This window comes from Cydia splendana, chromosome 15 (genome assembly GCF_910591565.1).
Source record: "Cydia splendana chromosome 15, ilCydSple1.2, whole genome shotgun sequence".
Classification (NCBI taxonomy): domain Eukaryota; kingdom Metazoa; phylum Arthropoda; class Insecta; order Lepidoptera; family Tortricidae; genus Cydia; species Cydia splendana.
The window spans coordinates 13626684-13648348 of NC_085974.1; the positions used below are offsets into that span (position 1 = coordinate 13626684).

General features: G+C 36.1%; 1 protein-coding gene across 1 annotated transcript in view; it reads right to left on the bottom strand.

The window, feature by feature from the left end:
* LOC134797694 (reversion-inducing cysteine-rich protein with Kazal motifs) overlaps nucleotides 1-18889 on the bottom strand; it is a 45602-nt gene extending 26713 nt beyond the window's left edge. The window contains exons 1-3 of the mRNA XM_063770040.1: nucleotides 18223-18889; nucleotides 12844-12982; nucleotides 8500-8555 (exon numbers count right to left, since the gene is read on the bottom strand). Coding sequence (XP_063626110.1) covers nucleotides 8500-8555; nucleotides 12844-12949 — 162 coding nt within the window. The 5' untranslated portion in view covers nucleotides 12950-12982; nucleotides 18223-18889. The remainder of the gene's footprint in view (nucleotides 1-8499; nucleotides 8556-12843; nucleotides 12983-18222) is intronic.
* Between the last annotated feature and the right edge of the window lie 2776 nt (nucleotides 18890-21665).

Here is a 21665-nt window from a genome sequence, read left to right on the forward strand (position 1 = left end):
GAATATAGTTCCTTCAAAATCAAGCGAATTGTTTTACTTAAAATTAGTACAAAAGTATTAAAATTTGGAAAAGATATATTCGTTGGTGTTTTACATTTTTTTACTTGTACGCTCTTTACTAACGCATTAACTATTGAATAGGTTTCATACAGGTTCCAGGAAATAGATTAAAATTTTTAGATTTTATAACGACATGAGAAATGACCAGCTGTTTGTTACAATTTTACCACGTTCCACCTATTTAAAGCGTAGCGACGTAAAGTTTCACGCCAAGTTGTCAACTCGAGTTACGACCGCTACACGTTTCAAAACCCTAACAATTTTTATATCGATAAATGGCTATTGAATTTTCAATCCGGCAGTTGAAGTTGAGGTAAAACGGCTGTGAGGCGCTGGCGCGTGCTTGGCGTGTTAACTGGGCGGCTGTTCTCGTAGCTTCAGAGTGTACGCGAGCATTCGGCTCAGACGATATAGAAGGAGTCTTTCCTTACATCTTATAGTTGTGTGTTCAGTTTGTATTAATCAGACAAACATCGAAATCTTGAAGGACTTGAACCTGCATAGGTAACTAATTAGGTAGGCTTGGTTGAATGGAAACAGTTCCACCTAACTAATCTAGGGTGTGTGAGTGGAAAGGGAGCTGATGGGACTAACAACTATGAGAAATCAAATATTACACTTATGATATTCCAACTGAGTCATGGATTCGCCCGTCCTCGGCAAGCTATACAAGGTATACAGGTAGTCTGGCGTATTCGTACGCCACGCACGCCGGTCCCCGAACGCTGTGATTGTCACGTCGAACCGTGTCTTGCGCGGTTACGTGGACTGTGGAGTGACGTGAATGAGCTAATGTCTGTCAGACGGACGCGACGACTTTTGGTGCCAATATGTACCTAAGTAGACAAATTTAATCCACTTCATTAAGGCTATAAAGGTACCCCTAAGGGCTCGAGATATTCTATAACTACGATCAATAATTGAGCCCTCGACGCGTCCGTCCTCGGTAAGGTATACAATGCCCGGCGTATTCGTACGCCACGCACGCCAGTCCCCGGACGCAGTGATTGTCACGTCGGACGGTGTCAATCGCGGTTACAAGTACTTTAACGTAGCGTGACGTGGGTCAGGCAATAATGTGTGACGGGAGCGAGGACAGTAATGGTGTGAATTAATAGAGTTTTTGCTGATTAAAATCGAAAATTTTTCATTTTCTCCATCCAGCCCTACCAGTTCCGTTTTTCGGCATTTTTAACGCTCTAAATAAGAGCAACTCGATAAAAAACACAATCAAAGAAAATTAAATTAAGAACGAAAACTTCAAATTAAATACCTAATTATTAAAACAGTAGCATTTCATAATCCCTTTGATGTGTACCGCGTGCGACCCATTTTTTCGCTCAACTCCACACGTGACGCGTCATGGCGTCATGTAGATCATGGAATAATTAGCACTGAAACTAGCGGATCAAAGGCGGCCCGCTTGAACACTTTGAACCGAACCGAACCGAATACACATTGAAACTTTGAGTCAACAGCAAAGTTGTAGGTTTTAAGTATGATCCCGTGAGACCAAAACATATTAAAAGAATGGGGTCACTCAAATAATTTTAGTTGTATTTTACATAGTAGCATTCGATAGAAATAGAATCGTATAGTTAAAAAAAAATTGCGGATAATGATGCTGGAAAATATTTCTCACAATTCTGATTGGGTATTGCCATAAATTAAAAAGCTTGGTAAAAGGTGCTATGATATATTATTGATGATTTTCACGTACAACATGGTAATTTTAGTAAGCTCCCTTAGGATTTATCCATTTAAGTACCTATGCTAAGAAGGAACATTATATTTTCTAAAAACCAAGAGCTACACTTGTTGAAGAAGTTGATAACGCGAGATATTTTATTGAAGAAATTTGAATAAAAAATAAAATTACATAAAGTTCAAATTTCTTAAATGTTTTCTCGCCACTTATCAACTTCTTCCCGCCGTGTACAGATGCCTTAAATACTGTATTTTAAATAGCATTTGAAATACATTACATTACCTATTTAAATGAACTTAAACCTTAACTTAGGTGACTTCTAATTATTAACAATAGGTAAGATTTTCGTTTCCAAATAAGAAACAGCTAGATTCAAATTCACTCCGTGTCTCCGAAGAAGGAAGCCCTAACGAGACGGCATTAAATAAGGATGTCCTAGCCCAACTGTCGTCTCCACACGTCCTAATCATTCGCTTTATTCCACAGAACTACTACTATTAGAGGGATTTAGTTCTACGAAGGCACGTACAACACGAGCACGTTTAAAACATCATTTTCATAAATTATAACGATTTTTAATTTGTTGCGAGATCTTGTAGGGCCATACACATTTTTTAACAAACTCGTTCGCGTCTTTCTTGTAGACATCGCAAATTTAAGGGAACCTAAAGCTAAAGCTAATTTTTAGGCGGCACTTTTACAGGCGGGTTACATTTTTTCAGTACTTGAGACTCAAATAATAAAAACGTGATATACCACAGAGTTGTTAACTTTGACTGTATAGTCCACAGAAGTGACCTTTTTCTAAAATGTGTAGTAAAATAGCATGATAGCTATGTAGGTACGATGTGGTGTTCATAAGTGAACCAGGCAAACTTGTCCCATAGAAAAGGCAAAATTCCTCCATCCTGAACTCCTTTTCTTTTCATTCACCAACTCAACTTCTATATGGTACAGAGAGCCACCCCACACTAGCGTCTTTTGAGCGTCGGGGTCTAGTCAGCGCTATGGAAAATGGCGTTGCTGCGCAGTTGCGCCAACGTTGCGTCGAGCGAGAGTGTAGGGTGGCCCGAACCTCTATCCATCAATGTACAATGATCATTTTGATCATAACATATGATGTATAGACGACAGGGTCACCCCAACCGTTTGGATACCTTGGACAAGAAAGGTTTTAAGTTACTTTAAAATGCGGCTTGCATAGGATGTAATCTATGCTTTATTCAAGCAGGGCGTTCTTGGAACACCGCCTCTGACGTGTGACGTGATTTTTGATTAGAACATACGTGATGGCTCCATATGCTGATGTCATAAAATAACCAATACCACGGCGTAACAGGAAGAGCGTGAAACTCATAACAAAAGAAACATTATAGTTTTAGTAATCTACATCAAAAGGGTTCTCAGTTTCAAAGAAATCTTTTGTAATATTCGTGATACAGAATACGAGAAAATGTTGAATTACCGCGCTCGGCGTCGACAGAAATATCCTGGAAATATCCGACCGAAGTTTTACGGAAGCGATAAATCCAGTTAATTAGTCAATTTGGCTTCCCACTGAAAAGTTTGATTGGAATCCTTGTAGACGATTAAGATTCCGTGGACACCAAGATTTGATTGGATCTTACAGGAACGCTGCGTTACTCGGTCACTCCCGGACATGGGAAAATGCGACTGATCGATTGTATGTAATTGTAAACCACTGATAATTGCATAAAACAAGCGAAACTAACCGCTATTTCGACACAGTAAGGTCGAGGACGTGTGTAAGATAAGTTGGTACGTAGCTTCAGTGCCATGTAGGTGCTTGCACATGTCGCAATGTCATTAACATATCAAGGATTCCGATCGAGGATGCCGCCACGTAAATGATTCAGGCCCCCTTTACGATATATTGGAAATAAAATTTGGAAATCAATTAGTTGGTATGCCAAAATGAAGGTGAAATAAAACCTATGAGATGACTAGCTTAAAAAAATTCAACTATACAATCTACGACTAAACGCTAATCTACTCATTGGGAAACATCAAATGAAAACAAAACTGTTTACTTTGAAGTTAGTAAGCAATAAACAAAGGTGTCTACTTTAATTAGCCATTGAGTACGTACCTACAGCTACCCATTATTTAAAAAATATCTAGTTAAAAGCGCCAAAACAATCAAATTTTAACTCATACTTTCCGTCTGTTTATTTTAAAAATTAAATTTCATTATAGGAAACAAAACAACTTATTAAAAATTTATAGCGTAAAGCTGATTCTTCCCTTGTTAACGGCAAATGAATAAGATGAACAACTTACATTAACTACCAGCATTCATTAAAAGCTGCCTACTTAAACACTCAATAAAGATAAACGCACCCCATCGTTTATTTTAATTGGTTGAAACGAAAATAAAACATTTTGTATGTCATTGGTGAAACTCTCCGACACTTTCAAATTTGAAACTTTTAAAACAGGGCATAATAAAGAGGATTCGGTTCCAAATCTCTAGATATTAGTTACATTATCAGTATTCACGTTATTCTTACAAAGTAAAATTCAATAATTAATTAATAATTACAATTTATTTGCAATCTTTGCCGAAACATGGCTGAAACTCTATCTAGGACTCTAGGTAAGTACATACATTATCTCGCCTGTCAATAAATATGACGCCCAATGCAGTACTTCAATTAAATACCTGTTATTTAGATTTAGTAGGCACTGGCAACTCCTACCTATCTAAATAGACATACTGTGAGTTAATTTTAAAGCATAAAAACTCCCAACCCCACGTCACTTGTCCAAGCCAATCTAAATAAAGTGGCTCCTTGTTAAACCTACCATTAACTCTATTTAACCCCTTTGTACGGCCCTTTCAAGAATACATTCTACAAAAGGAAAGCAATACTTACTGACGATTGTAATTAAAGATAGCGATACATTGACATGTAATTAGAGAATGGACACGTACGTATTGTTTGTCATATGTAATTGGCGCGACCTGCTGCTATATCCCTACAACTCTTAGAGCACAGAAGGCGAAGGTACGTCGCTGGCTATATAAACGTGATCCCTAAGTACGTATGGTTTATTTTGATCTTTAGGTCACAATATACTGGTTTGAGCTAGAACAAGCGAAATGGCAGCCCTGGCTGGATGACAGGGGAGGTATAATGACATAATGGCCGACGCCGTACTGCCGCGTGGACGGGTAATGACACTAGATAATTTCATAGCAGTTTTCCCTGAAACGCAAAATGTATACATAATTTACTACTAAAACACTATCGACACAGATACATAGGAATGATAAAATAAAGTATATACACGAGTATAGGCTCGTGGAGACATAGTAGAAGGAATACTAACTAACAGATTAAATAGAGCAAAGGTGGACGAGATAATTAAAATGAGAATCAGAGAAATTATAGTAAAAGTTAAGCTCAAGAGAATCAAAGCCGATGGTTTAAGGATGACTCACGCTAGATCGGGCCATGAGAAATGTTATACTTAAAAGCGCAATAAGTGTAAGGCCTACGCCAAAATCATAGTACCCTAAAGTTAAAGCAGTTTTCCCAAAGCACTAAAAAAATCAGTAGTAAAGCCATTATATAAAAAAGGAGATAAAGATAAGATGGGTAATTATCGGCCTGTGACACTTATACCTACATTGTCTAAAATTTATGAAAAAGCTATGTATTCTCGCCTAATCCAATTCTTTGAAGCAAATAATATAATTAATGAAGAGCAGCATGGATTTCGAAAATCTCATAGCACTTCCCTTGCAATGTTTAAATTAATAAAGACTATTTCAGAATGCATTTATAATAAAGTCCCTGCAACAGTAATATTTATGGATATTAGCAAGGCTTTTGACTTTGTATGTCACAAACGACTTTTAACAAAATTATCGCGATATGGTGTAAGAGGTCCTGCGATTGATTGGATTAGAACTTATCTTCTAAATCGAACGCAGTGTGTAGAAACCGTACAATACTGTCATGATCTCAAACTAATCAAAGCATACAGATCCTCATACAGGCAAAATAGCTTCGGGGTGCCACAGGGCAGCATCTTAGGTCCACTCATGTTTTTAATGTACATAAATGATTTACCTAAGAACTTAAAACATGAATGCATTTTGTTCGCCGGTGATACATCGATTATTAAAAAGGCAATGATCTAACGACATACAATGATGAAATAAACGAAACTTTAAACAAATCTATAAATTGGTTGCAATCAAATAATTTGAAAATAAATTTAGACAAAACTAAATATATCCAGTTCCACACGTCCAAAGGAAATCCACAATTACTTTCCGTATACGTTGATAATATCCCAATCGAAGGAGTGCTCGAAACGAAATGCTTGAGAGTGACGATAGACTGTAATTTAACCTGGAAAACTCACGGAGATAATGGTTGCTCAAGAGTTAATAGTTTCATATTTGCCCTTAGGAAAATAAGTAAAACAGTCTCCATGCAAGCTGCGCTAATTGCTTATAACGGATATGTCAGCTCTGTGCTTCGTTACGGTATAGTTATATGGGGAAATTGTGTAGAAAAGGAGAGAATATTTAGAGTACAAAAACGTTGTATCAGAGCAATTTTCAATATAAAATTAATGGAATCGTGCCGTCCCTACTTTATAGAACATAACATTTTGACATTTGCATGCTTGTACATTTTTAAAGCTAGTGTTTTTGTGCACAAACATAAACATCTTTTTATTCATAAACAAGATATGTGCAATCACGAGATTCGTAACCAATACAAGCATAGACTTTATAGGCCTGCCGTTAAGCTAGCTATAAATTCCAATAATTCCTATATTATGTGCATCGAAATTTATAATAAGTTACCTGACGTATTGATGATAATTTGATAACATTTAAGAGAAGAATTAAAGAATGGCTGATATCGAAATGTTTTTACTCGACCAATGATTATTTTAGGTGTGAAATAAATAAACTCTAATTAGTTTTTAATGATATGCATGACTATGAAATGTACTTTGACTTACCTAATTATTATTAATTTATTTTTATTAAATTCATTGGATTATCATTTAAATGAAAATACCTAATTGTAATAGCACTGTTTATTTGAATCGAATTAATTGTTTTGTTAGTATTAGTTATGTAATGTGTAAATGCCTGAAAAGGTAAGATTTTAGTTATGTAAGTTATTAATGTACTTTTTGTGCTGTACATACTTAGCTTTAATCTATTACACAATAAATTACAAATTACAAAAAACATTCATTGCCACTAAGTGCTACGGGTTACGCTCATATCGCGTAGCCACGTCTTTGCTGTATGGAGCGCGTAGTCGCTACGATCAGTATACCAAACAGTCGGGCCCTGGGCTCTGAATGTGTTAAACTAAAATCCGTGATCTTTGTCTACCCCTCTCTCCTATGGGAACCTGGTGTAATTTACATGTAGGTACATATGTAATTTAAATAAGTCGTTCTGTAACGAAAATAGTTAGAAATGCGGTCAGATTGATAGTCGTAATACATCGTGGATCACTCTGGATTTATGTGTAGTAAGCCTAATCCACTAACATTAGCAACTTCGTAGTTCACTTTGCGTCATTTAAATTCAAACTTTCTCTCCTTGATATACGATTCAAATAGTAGCTCGTAGATATGAGATAAGAGCTTTCTAAAATACATTTGCTTCTGTAGCTTGTTAGTAGGCCGCCTGCATCGGCGGCAGATCCTACATTCCCATCGTTATCAGATTACGTGCGACTCCAATGTATCAGAATAATTTTGACCTGGTGAACCGCAATTGTATCTAATCAGAGATCACAATTAACACTGGTTCACGAGAGACCAGTACTTGCGTGCTCTCGGCAAGCTATGAGAATAACCCAGAGGAATTTGTAAATGAAGTGTTGGTAATGTATTGGTGAGTGCGAGATAGGAGTGCGAGGAACATGCTGTTTCTAATCGTGACATTATTATGCCTCGGTAATTGTGTCTACGAATCAAGTGTCTGCGTAATGTAGATTTATAAGCTCATTTACTTTAAGGGCTGTTTGCATACGCGGGAAGTCACACTTCCCTGGTAGAGAGAACCGGTGCCAGAATTCTTGTAGATACATTTGAAATACCCTTTATTTTTCTTCCTTACCTACCCGGTATGAAAAAATTAAAAAAGAAAGATCTGAATTCTAAATACCTACGTCTTTGATATTCTGTCGTCGTCATCGACGTAGTAGGTAATAACCTGATACTACTGGGGCCAACCCTTTGATTTAGTTATATTCATATATACACTACATAGAGTATAAGCCTAGAAGAATACAATAAAAACCTAGTCATAAAACATCCTATCTCAACGTAAACATTCCACATAGATTGCACAAGAAAAATGCCACCAGACGCAAATCCAAGGGGAGGGTGGTTTAGCCGCACCGAAAGATAGTTTTTTAAGCGCCCACGGATCGATTTCAGATCCAGCCGACCGATTACTTCGTAATGGATGACCTGCTTACTGAGCAGGAGGGATTCGCCTTCAAGTGTAGAGATAAAAAGTTGATTTAAATAGTTCCGGCGATAAAATAGACTTTACCCAGATATATAATAAAGTTAGCGATTTGGGTAATATATTGTGTAAAGGTTGTAAATTGAATTAAAATGGCTTTTTAACGGATACCCCCCCCCCCCCCCCCCCCCCAATTTCACAAGGAGCCATTGCAGCAACTTATTTGGTAAGAAATGGTTTAGGGTACCTTTTCACAGACGCTGCGGCAGGTACCAGTCGCCTTAGAACAGCAGGCCGATATATCTGAAACAGAAAAAATTGTCACTTGTGATATCTCAGACACTGACTATCTATATCTAGTAGTGGTCGGACTTTCATATATTTATTTTCACAGCTTCAAGGAGGACTCACGCTAGACCGGGCTGTGCCCGGGCCGAGGCGTCCGACATGTAATCAGTGAAGGCTGATCGGTGATCACGTGGTGCTTTCCATACAAAACTCCAGCCCGGCCTCGGCCCGGTCTAGCGTGAGTCATCCTTTATAGTTCGTAGTAGTTACTGTTGCCAGATGGTCTTGACTCGTCTGGACTCTCCCAACACTTCAAATAATCAAATGCAAAAATCTCCCATCAATGGAACTTTAAGAATTAATTCAAAGGCGCCCACTGATTACCAGTTCGCCGGACGATATCGGCCAGCTGTCAGTTAAACGCAAAATTTGACAGCTCCGAACAACTGACAGGCTGATATCGTCCGGCGAACTGGTAATCTGTGGGCCCCTTAAATAAATAAATATATATATTTTTTTTCTAATTTCTCGTACTTGGAAATTTTTTATTTTTATTGTCATTTTCGTCAGCCGTGCCGAATAGAGGCCTAATTTGATGCCCGTACAATAAACTCTACGACACTTCCATCGCGATGCCGTTTGATCTATTCCCGTTTTATCAACGCTATAGCGTTACAACCTTACAACAATAGCCATTAAAATGATCATAAAAAACATATATTTACGTTCTATTTGTCAAGTGTCATCGTTATAAGATTAAAGAAACTATATTTCATTCACACTCATAATAAAAAAATGTATTAACTTATCATACTAAACGTAATTTCTTAGGTTCCGTATAACGAAAAGCTTTATGCTTAGAGCCTTAGACCTTAAAAATACATTTGAAGTTAAAATCTTGTTTGCCACGTCAACACATTTTTTTAAGAACTAAAATTAAAATCAGAAAGGAATACTTAGTTTGTTTGAAGAATTTTTTAAGTAGACGACATTTTTTACACAGGCACCTACTTCAGAACAACTTTTGGCCGCCAATTTTCTAAACATCTGGTTCGTGTTCACTTCTGACTACGAGCGTGCGAGTCAAATCTTCGAGCAGGAACCAGTATATTATAGGCTCTCCGACTACGTATATTGCCATGGATATCAAAGTAACATAGGTACCCTGGTTAGCATGAGCGATCGACTCGCTTTAGTTATATTAGCAAAGGGAATACACAGTATGTCCCTTGTTCGCTCTCATTAAATGTGTTGTGTAGTGTATATCATTAGACGAAGACACACTCAGCTAAGATAAGGACGGTAATCCAAATCGCTTACCGAAACGCTAACCATAGACAAACCAATATAACTTTATCTGCGTTACCCATCTGTATTAAGGTTCTAAAGTCCCACTTACACTGGCCATCTTGAGGGTATTATAGAAAACGGCTATCGTATACCTAGTAGTGTCTTGCTTGATAAAGTTGGACGACAACAAAGTTATACATCACCGGCTAAAGTAAACTAGCAGCGACCGAAGTTGGTAGTGAAACGATACATCATACTTGCATGTACGGTCTGGTACAGCCAACAGGATATTCTTAGCAAACAACGTGATCAACGAGATTTTGAGGAGCAAGTAAAATTAAGCTCAGGGACTGTAGTTTAAAATTCTCTTGGCTTGGAGAGAAGATCACAGCTACCAACAGTAGGAATATTATGGGTGATGGTGAGAATGAGGATGATATTCATAGCGATTTTAACTAATAACAGAGAGCGAGAGAAAAAAAATAGTATGTATGTTTGTATGTATATACAGGGTGTAATCGTTAAGTGCAGCCAGGCGATAATTCCGTAAATATAACAGATATCAGAAAACTTCAAATTGATATCGAAAGTGCGTTACCCAATGAGTAAAATGACATTTATAACTTTTTTTAAATAAAAGCAGAAATATCCCAAACATTAACTTCAAACCCTCCCATATATTTAGTACGACGACTCACCCCTCAAATAACGTCGGTGTCGTAAGAGATAAAACTGCTTGAGATTCATTATTTGCGATAATAAACTGTAATAAAATACCGTTTATGAAATAATAAATCTAACATTTATTTTATTAGGGAGTAAATTTTTTGTTTACAGTATTAGTTGCTCGAAGTGACGCCCTTCTTGTGCGATACATTGACGGGCCCTCTTAAATGTTTCTATATAAAATTTTCGGTGTAAATAAAAATAAATGTTACATTTATTATTTCATAAACGGTAGTTTTATTATTTTATTACAGTTTATTATTGCAAATAATGAATCTCAAGCAGTTTTATCTCTTACGACACCGACGTTCTTTGAGGGGTGAGTCGTCGTACTAAATGTATGGGGGGGGTTTGAAGTTAATGTTTGGGATATTTCTACTTTTATTTAAAAAAGTTATTAATGTAATTTTACTCATTGGGTAACACACTTTCGACATCAATTGGAAGTTTTCTGATATCTGTTATATTTACGCAATTATCGCCTGGCTACACTTAACGATTACACCCTGTATATTCATACTGACTGTGGAAGCCACTTGAAAACTCATTCATTTGTTTACCGTATTATTAAAAAAAATCTAAATTCATTTTTTTTTCCAAAGGCTAGTACAGCTGATGGTTATGATGGATGATGTAAGGCGTCTACTGTGACGTCAATTAGTTTGCATACTCGTGCCGACATATTATAATACTTAATATATTTTCATCTCAGCAGCTCGAGCTGAAACGGGTACTTTGCTACTTAAAAACAGTGAGCAAAATCGCATTTTGCTTTGTCTCTCTACGCTCGCTCTCTACAGTCGCTACGCTCGTGAATCTATTATAGAATCTTTAGCTTGCACGCGGGACTCAAAATAAGCACTGAAGAAATACCAAACTTTGATCTCTTGTTGTACAAATAACTATTGTAGCGAAAAGTAAAATTTATCTTATCATAACTGTACACACAGCTACTATATATTCCGCTCACTTTCAAAGGTACTTACTTAATAACGGGCAGACAAACTGCAGTATAATTTTAATAAAGGATTAAGGTGAAAGTACGCAGATTACGCGAACCCGTCCAATCAGAGCCCTCCAGCGGTTCTATGAAGTCAAATTATAATACAAAGTACTTTAGCACATTGATTACTGCAACCGGACCATACAGGGTGGAATTAGTTCGTGAACTGAATATATATATGTTTTCTTTATTGACTACTAGCGACCCGCCCCGGCTTCGCACGGGTTAACAAACTAAACCTTCCTCAAGAATCACTCTATTGATAGGTGAACCGCATGAAAATTCGTTCAGTAGTTTTTGAGTTTATCGCGAACACACAAACACAAACTAACAGACGCGGCGGGGGACTTTGTTTTATAAGGTGTAGTAATGTAGCGACATTATACTGTTACGCTATACTGTTATGGACCGTGAAAAACGAAGCCTCTCTATCGCTCTAGCATCTTCGAGCGGTACCTAAAGATAATAAAGAAACATCTATTTTCGTTTTTCACGATAGGGCCTCAGAGACCATTATCCTGGTAGGGCGCTTACTTGCCGTATGTACTCTGTTTATGTGATAAAACTGATAAACGATAATATAAAGTATGTAAGGCGCCATTAAGATAAAGTATTAATTTAAAGACAGCGCAGGAAATAAATGGTACATTTACTTTCAAATAGTGCACTCTTTTTCCAGTTTTACGTATTAATAGTAATGGAGTCAATAAATTGAATCCAACTCACTATAGGTTAATATCTCCCTGTATAGTCAACGAAGCAGGATTTGCATTATAAATCTATTAAACTAATGCCTTCATGTACTACCTAGATTACACCGTTTCACCGAGTAACTACACGATAATAATGCGCTCAAGTTGCATTGATAAATTAGACGGATTACTTGAATCTTAAACGTCGGCATTAACTTTTCAAATTGCTATCCTTTTTATATTGGCAGAGATAGGGAAGACTGGTTCAAAGCTTGCAATTTAATGCTCAAGGTTATTACCCGTTTCTAGCTTTCTTGTTTTACGAATAAACTTGGTGTGATTTTCTCCAGCTAGTACTTACCATTTCCTCTGTTTTATACAACTTTAAATATTCAAAGACGTGACATTTTTTTATGGCATGAAATGAGTAAACTAAGAGAAGAATAAAGTTATAGCAAACCTAGTAACTCGTTATTTTAAGGAAGCGACCGGCTGTGAACTACGAGCCAATTTATCTCATTTTGGTTGTATTGATGTTTGATTAGATATGTCATTATCATTATTATTATATTAACAAAGGATCATGGCTTACCCTGTGAATTAGCGCTGGCTATTGCGAGTGCGAGGAATAAAAGTCTCGACTTCCAGCAACGACCTCGCTTCGCACCCCTCCTTCTACGAGCTACGGCACTTGCCATTTTCTCTTCTTATCTCCCTCGCTGCTAGGGCATCTGCAATGATTAAGTAATGTTGGCTTCAAATTTTAAAATAAATTAATATATTAAACACTAAAAAAACTATTTGACTGTAAGTGACTGCCGATTGCACTAGTAACGTCCACTTATAGTATTTATTGTTTACACAATATCTTAAAATTAATAAATAAACCCCAACGCAATAAAACGGTGGAACCAAATTTGATAATGTCTCTTCCAGCGCTAGAAAATCTACTTTTAAATATAAAGTAACCGTTCTAAATCGGTTTACTCGAAAAACTACGGTGCCACAGACAGACACACAGCGGTCAAACTTTTTGCGAAAACGATAAATTAATAATTCATGGCGACTGACATTAATGTCTAAACAGTTCCAGATGTGTACCTAAAGGAGAAATAGGACGCTATTCCATTTGACGTATCATTTATTCCACAAAAAAGTAACGCGAGATTTCATTATTTCGTATGTTCTATTGATGCAAATTTGCGTGTACCTAATACTAAAGTGACACTTATTTATATTTTAAGCCGATGGAAACGTATCATACGTACGAACGTACGAAATGTAATTAGTTCACCCAGTGATGAACACGATCTCAGTCATAATGGCCTCTACAAACGTCACCAATAAACGCATGTGTTGCATTGCGGCCGTTTAATCGATCAATTGAATTCTTTGATTTTACTGAGCCGACAATTATCTAACATCGCATGGTATTTGTAGCACCGACAGCACCGTCAGTAGAAGCTTTAGGTAATTGTAAGGGAACAGAGATGTAGGGTTGAATTAACAATTTGCGCCCTGAATGAAAGGAACATCTTGACGTGGAATGACTCGAACTACTTTCATCATTACCTTGTTATCGGTTGGTTGTAATATTATGTCATTTCAAATTGGGGCGGGGGGGGTCTAGACATCGGATGATGGTAGCATGACGTAGGAGGAAACGGGGTCATTCTAAGCATGATTTTTGGATGATTTTAGGGAGGGGGGGGGGTCAAAAATCGTCAAAAATAGATGACGTAATTTATGAACAGCCCCAAAATAAACCTCCAACATAAAATAAGTTGTATTAGTTAGTTGTAGTGTAGTTTTCATTTTAGTTTATATTTTTTTGTTTATATTTCTGTACTATGTACTATGTAACATAAACAATTTCTTCGCTCATTTCGAGTAAGTAATTAAAACACAAAATAATAATTATAAATCAAATAAAATTAATTAACTAGGTATCCCTAACATATTTCCACGAAAAAAGGTATTTAAACATAATGTTTGTTTGTAGCTTATTTATGAATAAATAATGAAACGTTAAACAGAAGCCGGTAACGTATCATATAGTTGTTATGTTTATTACGGCCGCTAATTAGATTGTTCGCCCGCTTTTACGGCGCCATAACTTTTATAGCATTGTCCATGTGTTGAACATATTATGATGGACTAAGTATACACTTATTTGTCGACGCCGAAATTTTACGACTTGTTTAATGTTGTTTTATAAAAGTTTACACTTTCTGTGTCCTTATATGTCATTAATTCATTATCTACTCGTTAAATATGTACTTGTACCTACTATAAAATACCTATAGTTCTAAAATAAGAGTTCCTTTCTCAAATTCATACCCAATAACTTCAAACACTTAACAATGAACTACTAAGTGAAGTCAGCAGCAGCACCAATAGCTGCGGATAAGACTACCATTCTAAAATGTGCACCTCTACAACAATCAAAATGTGAACTCTTGAACGCGAACTGCAGAGATATAGGGTTTGCGGTAGTTTACCGTCCGGTGCTAGTTTCCGTCCACTTGCCGGATTAGCAAATAATATATTTCTTTTTTAATTTGCTGCTTGCGTTATATTATTTTTATGTGGATAGATATATTGTTTAGACATTAAGGATTGCAATAAATCCTGTGCAGCTGTGTAGGTTTATATTCAAATTTCGTCAAGTGGACGAAAACTAGCACTGGACGAAAACTAGCGCAATGAGCCTATGTAATAGGGAATATGTGCATTTGTAAAACTATTAGAGGGTGGCACATACTTTTGGCACGTATTCCATACTACACTACTATTGATGCTAACTGGTAGTAGTAAAATTAATTTATTGTACATAAAAGAAACATAAAACAGGAAAAACACACACATCATTAGTACAAAGCAAAGGCGAACTTATCCCAGTTAATGTATTATTAAATAAGCGACTTTCGTATAACATTTCAGACTCGTTAAGTTGTGAGGAGAAATGGGCTCTTCAAAGCAGCAGCAGTGTCACGTAGCCCAGGAGCGCAATCGAGCTTAAAAAAGCTGTTCTTGACTTGATAATAATTTTCATTTCTCGCAATGCATCTCAGTTGCACTTATATTTGTGGGAGCGAAGGACACTGATGCAATATCTGATCAATAGCAAATGTTTAAAGTCCCAATGCCGCACCAGTCCATGTTACGGTCACATCGTGCTTTCGAAACAGTTTTCAGCGATTTTCGCCCGCCCGACGGAATGCAATCTGCCTTTATGGCGCACGAGCAAATTTACAACTGATATAAAATTAAACGTTAATATCATTTGGGACATGGATCGTATATTATTTCACTATTAGCCTCTATAGCGCCGTTACGGACGTAACTCCAAAATGAACTTTTAAGCGGAAAACACACAGCTCTGCGACCCTACTGCATACTTTAAAGTAAGTTCGTAACTATCAATGTGCCTCTGCACAATCGTGCGATGCACATTTAAAATAGTCGCACAGTTAATATAGGCACAGAATAAGTAATAGTATACTACCGTACAGAAAGAAAACTTCCTATTAAACCGAAGTTTGACAGCGGTTCAGGTCGAATCATGCTGTCCCTGTCTTATATATGGCACTATCCCTTTCGGCTATTTAGGGTTGTCAACATTCAAGCCATTATCTTATCTGTGGTCGTGCACGCAAAGGGACGTCAAGTTGTGTCAACCCTAATATTTGCTCGGAGCAATGCTGAGCCGAACGGAGCCGAGTTTGCCCGAAGACAGGAATTTCACACCCCCTCGTCGGTGCCCTATTAAGCGTCAAATTTTTTATAAAGCTAGTATGGTGACGTGGGTACTTAAGTTAGGCCACGTACACTGTGAGAGAGAGCCATAATAGTCTGTTCGAGGTACGGAAAACGGTGAAAAATATAGATAATACTCCTAAAAATACGTGTGATACCTCATTAGATTCGTAATGATGTCTAGAAAAATGTATTCGAAGCGTGTATTAGCACACAAAAAATTACAAAAGTTATTAACAAAAAAAGGGAGAAAAAAGTAGATTTGTCTTATTTCCCAAATATCTCAAAAAGTATTAATATTTAAGAAACCAAAATTAACATTATAAAAGAGGAGGATATTTCCAATCAAACATTCCATACTTGTAGAACTGTATTTCCATTATTTATACTTCTTTTTAATTTAATTTAATAAGACATATCTACTTTTTTCTCCCTTTTTTTGTTAATAACTTTTGTAATTTTTTGTGTGCTAATACACGCTTCGAATACATTTTCCTAGACATCATTACGAATCGAATGAGGTATCACACGTATTTTTTGGAGTATTATCTATATTTTTCACCGTTTTCCGTACCTCGAACAGACTATAAAAAAAAATTCAAAACGCCAAATTTTCAAAGCAGCTCCACCTAAAAGCCTTTCCCCGTTGATTATGCACATACAGAAAATGCAAGCTCGAACCACTTTTCACCGTAAAGGGTGCAATTCCCGTCCCGTAGTTTATAAAGTAATTTTCGCCGTTCGGGATAGCGCGTGGAAAATATAGTGAATATTTATTGGTCATAAACATCTGCGGTATGGGTTAGGTCTCGTTCGTTGGCGAAACTTTTTCTACAAATCACTGGGGAACGCAGACGGAGGAGTTTCGATAAAAAAGCTTTAGTGCCGGCCCGCGGACGCTTCAAGTAAGTCTGTTAGGAGTTCTCTTTTGAAAAGTTTGTGAGAAATATGCGCCGTGCCTAATAATTATTGTCCGGGAATATGATTGGATTGGATTGGTTGTTTCCGTCTTTTAGCCGAGTTCCAAAAGGGACGAAGTTCTCAATTCTGTGTGTATTTTTTGTCTGTATTTTAAGTGATTATTTTGATAGAAATTTAATTTTATTTCTTAAAGTTCATGTTATACTTTATGAATTTCATTTTCTGATTTATTTTCATTTATCGGTAGGTTTCTTAAACCTACGTTTTTGTCTATAAAATATAAAACTGGTGATTCTTAAGATTTATGTTGAAAATATATTTCATTCGAGAATTTACGCACATCGTGATCAAACGAAAATGATTAGCGTTAAAGTAATTTAATTTCTTTGATGTTCATAAAATAAAATATATTTACCGAACAAACGAAAGAAAAAATATATAGGCCCATTAATGTCACCTAGTTTTCGGCAACTCTTTATTGTAATATGGGGTGATGAGATGTAGATCGTTGGGGCTGAATAAACACCGTTATATATTCGTATGTAAAGGACCTGTGTAGGTATTTATGAGACTATTGATGCATTGTATTCTGTAGACTTATTATATATCTGTAGAAAACATGAAAGGGTAATTTTTAACGTAAAAATTAATGGAAATATCTTTATGTTTATAATTCGACTAAAAATACAATGATAATGAGACAAAAAATACTATGAAATTTAAGGTAAGACAATATTAAGCGACGTTTTCAGCGAATAAAGTAAAATTACAATAAATTTAACTCCTTTTTTTAATGTATTTTTTTGTAGGTAAATATTTGCTATACCTAAAACCTATAGGAAGTGGGGAATCATAAATATAGGTATGTAATAATATGCATTTAGAAAATCGAATTTAACTGCATTATCTGATTCTATAACATTTTAAAACGCTGATGTTTAAAAGTCACCCTGTATAATTTCCCCGAGTGTCAAAAACGTGATAAGAATTATTACCGATTTAAATAAATATATCTAGCTGGTTAAAAGGTAATAATCAACTCGAACATCAACCCCTAAAATAAAAATAAATACTTGCTTAAGCTTTAAGAGGATCCTTTTACTACTACCCTAACAATATCTGCTATTGCTTAATAGGTAATTGTAACTGAAATATAATAAATTAATCTACTCACTCCGAAGGCGGACATTAATCATTAGTTTTAATAACCTGCCATAATGACATTCACTATCAGTTAGTTAAATAAATAAAATGATAGAAAAAGTTAATTAATTTGTACAAAAATAGTTACCGTTCTAAATATTATGCAAGCTGTAGTTATTCTTGATATCTTGGCTATTTTCAGTTCCTCTCATGTCATGTAGCTGGCTCCCGGCATTCGTTATCTTCATGTGTTTTAATCTCCCAGTTTACACAAATAACACTGCGACACTTATCCCGTTTATTAAAATATTAAAAGTAAATGAATAATATTTTTAAATCAGACACAACAGTATTTTTTCTAATGTTACTTTATTATCCGCACCAAATTGTTTTCGTATAAGAAACACACACTCGTACGTATATAAATTCGCGCGCTTTTACGCGACTTGAGAATAGCTCTGCACACACGACCGTACTCGCGCCAAATTGACGCGTAACTAAATGGACCGGAGTAAATTCATTCAACTCCAAACTCCCGTGCTTCCTTGTTACACCCATAGCTTAATATATAGGGTGTCTCTTTCACTCGCTTCCGCCTGATGAACTCTATTGAGCTCGTTAGTCATTAATTAATTCTGCATAAGAAAATTACTTTTAATTTAAACGGTGCCGCAGATGGTACTGATTGGGAACATAAGCCATAAACTACAGTCCTGTGAGGCTAATAACGAACTTTACAAGTCTAGGAGAAGTTTATGAGGCAGATTTAAGCCTATTTTATATCGACAGGAAAGATTTGCTTCGAGCTCTTTTAACAATTTATTACCTATGTATGTACAATATATGTATTTAAGTGGGTACCTACGTGGCGAAACAGCGATAAAGAAGAACTACCTATCGACTTTCTCACCTATACACTAGTTTTTTTTTAATCGCCTTAAAATAATTGTTATAAGTACATATTTGAACATTTATTCTTATTTATAATGTAGTATACCCTATAATGGACGTGGAACCGGTAATGGGACAAAAAACCACAAATCCTCTAAAATAAGTATCTAAAAGTAGTTTATAAACACTGGCTATATTTTATCATAAATATGAGTCCTAGAGCTGCTTCAGTTTGAATTTTTAATAAATTCGGTTACTTTTTAAGAAATTGGCGTCAACCCAAAAGTTGTCGTGTCACTGAAAAAAAATACTACTAAGAATTCTTAACAACTTCGCTAAAAGAGGTGAGTTAATTTATTAAATTTTAATTAATTAATACTTGATGAAAACTAGAATGTGTTTTGTTAATTGCATTTACCATGAGATAAGGTATACAACACACTATGTTGTGACTCCACAGATGTAAAAAAATAGTGGTATTTGGCCCAATCCGATTATAGGAGCTGTAAAACTGCATACCTCCTATGATGGGACAATTTACATAATGATGCTTGCCATGCCATAATTTCATGTTTAAACAATACAGAAGTAAAATGTAGTTACGAAATATGTCAATCAGGAGGTATGCTCTGACTTCGGATAAATTAATATCGTTTTTCCAAACTTTTATTTAACTTGCCCTGTTAGTTAGTGTGGGTCAAATCTTGGTAGCTGAATTTGACCCACTTTCCGATTTCCGATTGAGTTCAAATTTTGTATAAGTACGTAATTAAGTATGCAAATCGGATGATAATGCAATATTATGATAACATGGACCTGATCTGATGATGGAGACAGGAGGTGGCAATGGGAACTCTTCGATAAACGCTAACTAATTGTGTTTGGGTATATTAGAATTGTCTCGATGGGTCTAATACAATAATAATTGTCTGTGGAAAGAAAAATACATTCAGCGATAAAAGCTTATAACAATAATTGATTTTTTTGCCATAACTTATTCCCTATTTCAATATTTTATACTGATAGAGCAATGTCCATTATAGGGGGCCCATTACTGCATCCACGTCCATTACCGGGGTTCCATTACTGGAGCTTTGGTGTCCATGACTGGAGAAAAATATCATAGTTTTAATTTGTTAAGTATGTCGAAACTCATTGCAGTATCTTTGATGCAACACGCCTGAAACATGAAAGACGGATAGGACATTCATCTTGTAACACGCTAAGCGGTAGACCATTTACATGTATCAGGGAAGTATCACAAATACTCCAAATTTCCTCTTAAATGTCCCATGACTGGTGCTGTCACCTTACGTATTTTTTGTGAATTTAATGGCTGAGTGGGAGAATGCCATATTCTCTAGAGTCTAGATACATACCTACTAACTTCTACAACTACCTAATTATGATGGGCAAAGTGGACGGAAAAAGAGGTGCGTAGGTAATATCCGGAAATTGAACGAAGTCATCATCATTCAATCAACATTTTTCTACCTCCGCCAGAAACCGGCAGAAGTCTACCAAACTTTGTAGAGGCACTAAAAAAAGAATACAGTTTGACATGATTCCATGATGGTCGAAAGTTTAATTTTGCTCATTATAATAAAATTTATCACTACACCTTATAAAACTTATAAAACAAAGTCCCCGCCGCGTTTGTATGTTTGTATGTTCGCGATAAACTCAAAAACTACCGAACGGATTTTCATGCGGCTTTCACCTCTCTAGAGTGATTCTTGAGGAAGGTTTAGGTGTATAATTTGTTAACCCGTGCGCAGCCGGGGCGGGTCGCTAGTAGGTATACAGTAAAATTAAGCGAACGTTTTAACGGTGACAGACGGGTTGATGCAATAGACACCTAGTGTAAGTAATATTAACCGGGTCGCTTACCTTATAAAATACCTACGTAAGTATGTATACGTATACACCTGTCTTGCATAAGAAACTAGAGATTGAATTGTTTCCAAATCCGTATATATCTCGTTGTGTCGAAGTCTCTACCAACTAAACACGGCGGAGTTATTTACGTCCAGCGTTTGAACTTACATTCGCATTAGTTTTGTTCTCGATCCGTACGTCTTCATTACGGCTTACATTTCGAATGAAGACAAACGCCTCCACCTAATCCTTATACAGTCTTCAGATATATCGGAGCGGACACTGTGCTCATATATATCTGAACATGAACTTTAACCTCTTGATAATAAGCGCTTTGTTGAGATATTGGAGAACAACTTGGCTGCTCCAATATATCTGAGTATGACATAAAGCCCATTTTGTTTTATTACGCTGAAGCCTTTTAGATAAAGCCGGCTCTAACCATCTCTACCTACGCTATAGAATCTTGAGATAATTTTGCGATTTTTTATTTTTATTCGCTGTTATTGAATGGTACATTACCTTTTGCCTAATTCCTTGCTTATAAAATAAAACTATTGAAACGGATTATATCGCGTTTTACAGCGTTCGTGGTCAGCGGGTGACTGAGGAAGAACTACACTGGCGCAAAAGCTACCCACTTACAAAATAATGAACGATCATAAACTATAAATTTTAAGGCCAGTTATACATACAAAATTGGTTCATAAGACTAGTTCTACGTTACAACTATTTTCAAGTAAAGATAAAGATACACGATAAAGCTATGCCGGCTCTAACCCTACATAGCTTATAGTTTTGTACATATGAAAAGCGACATTT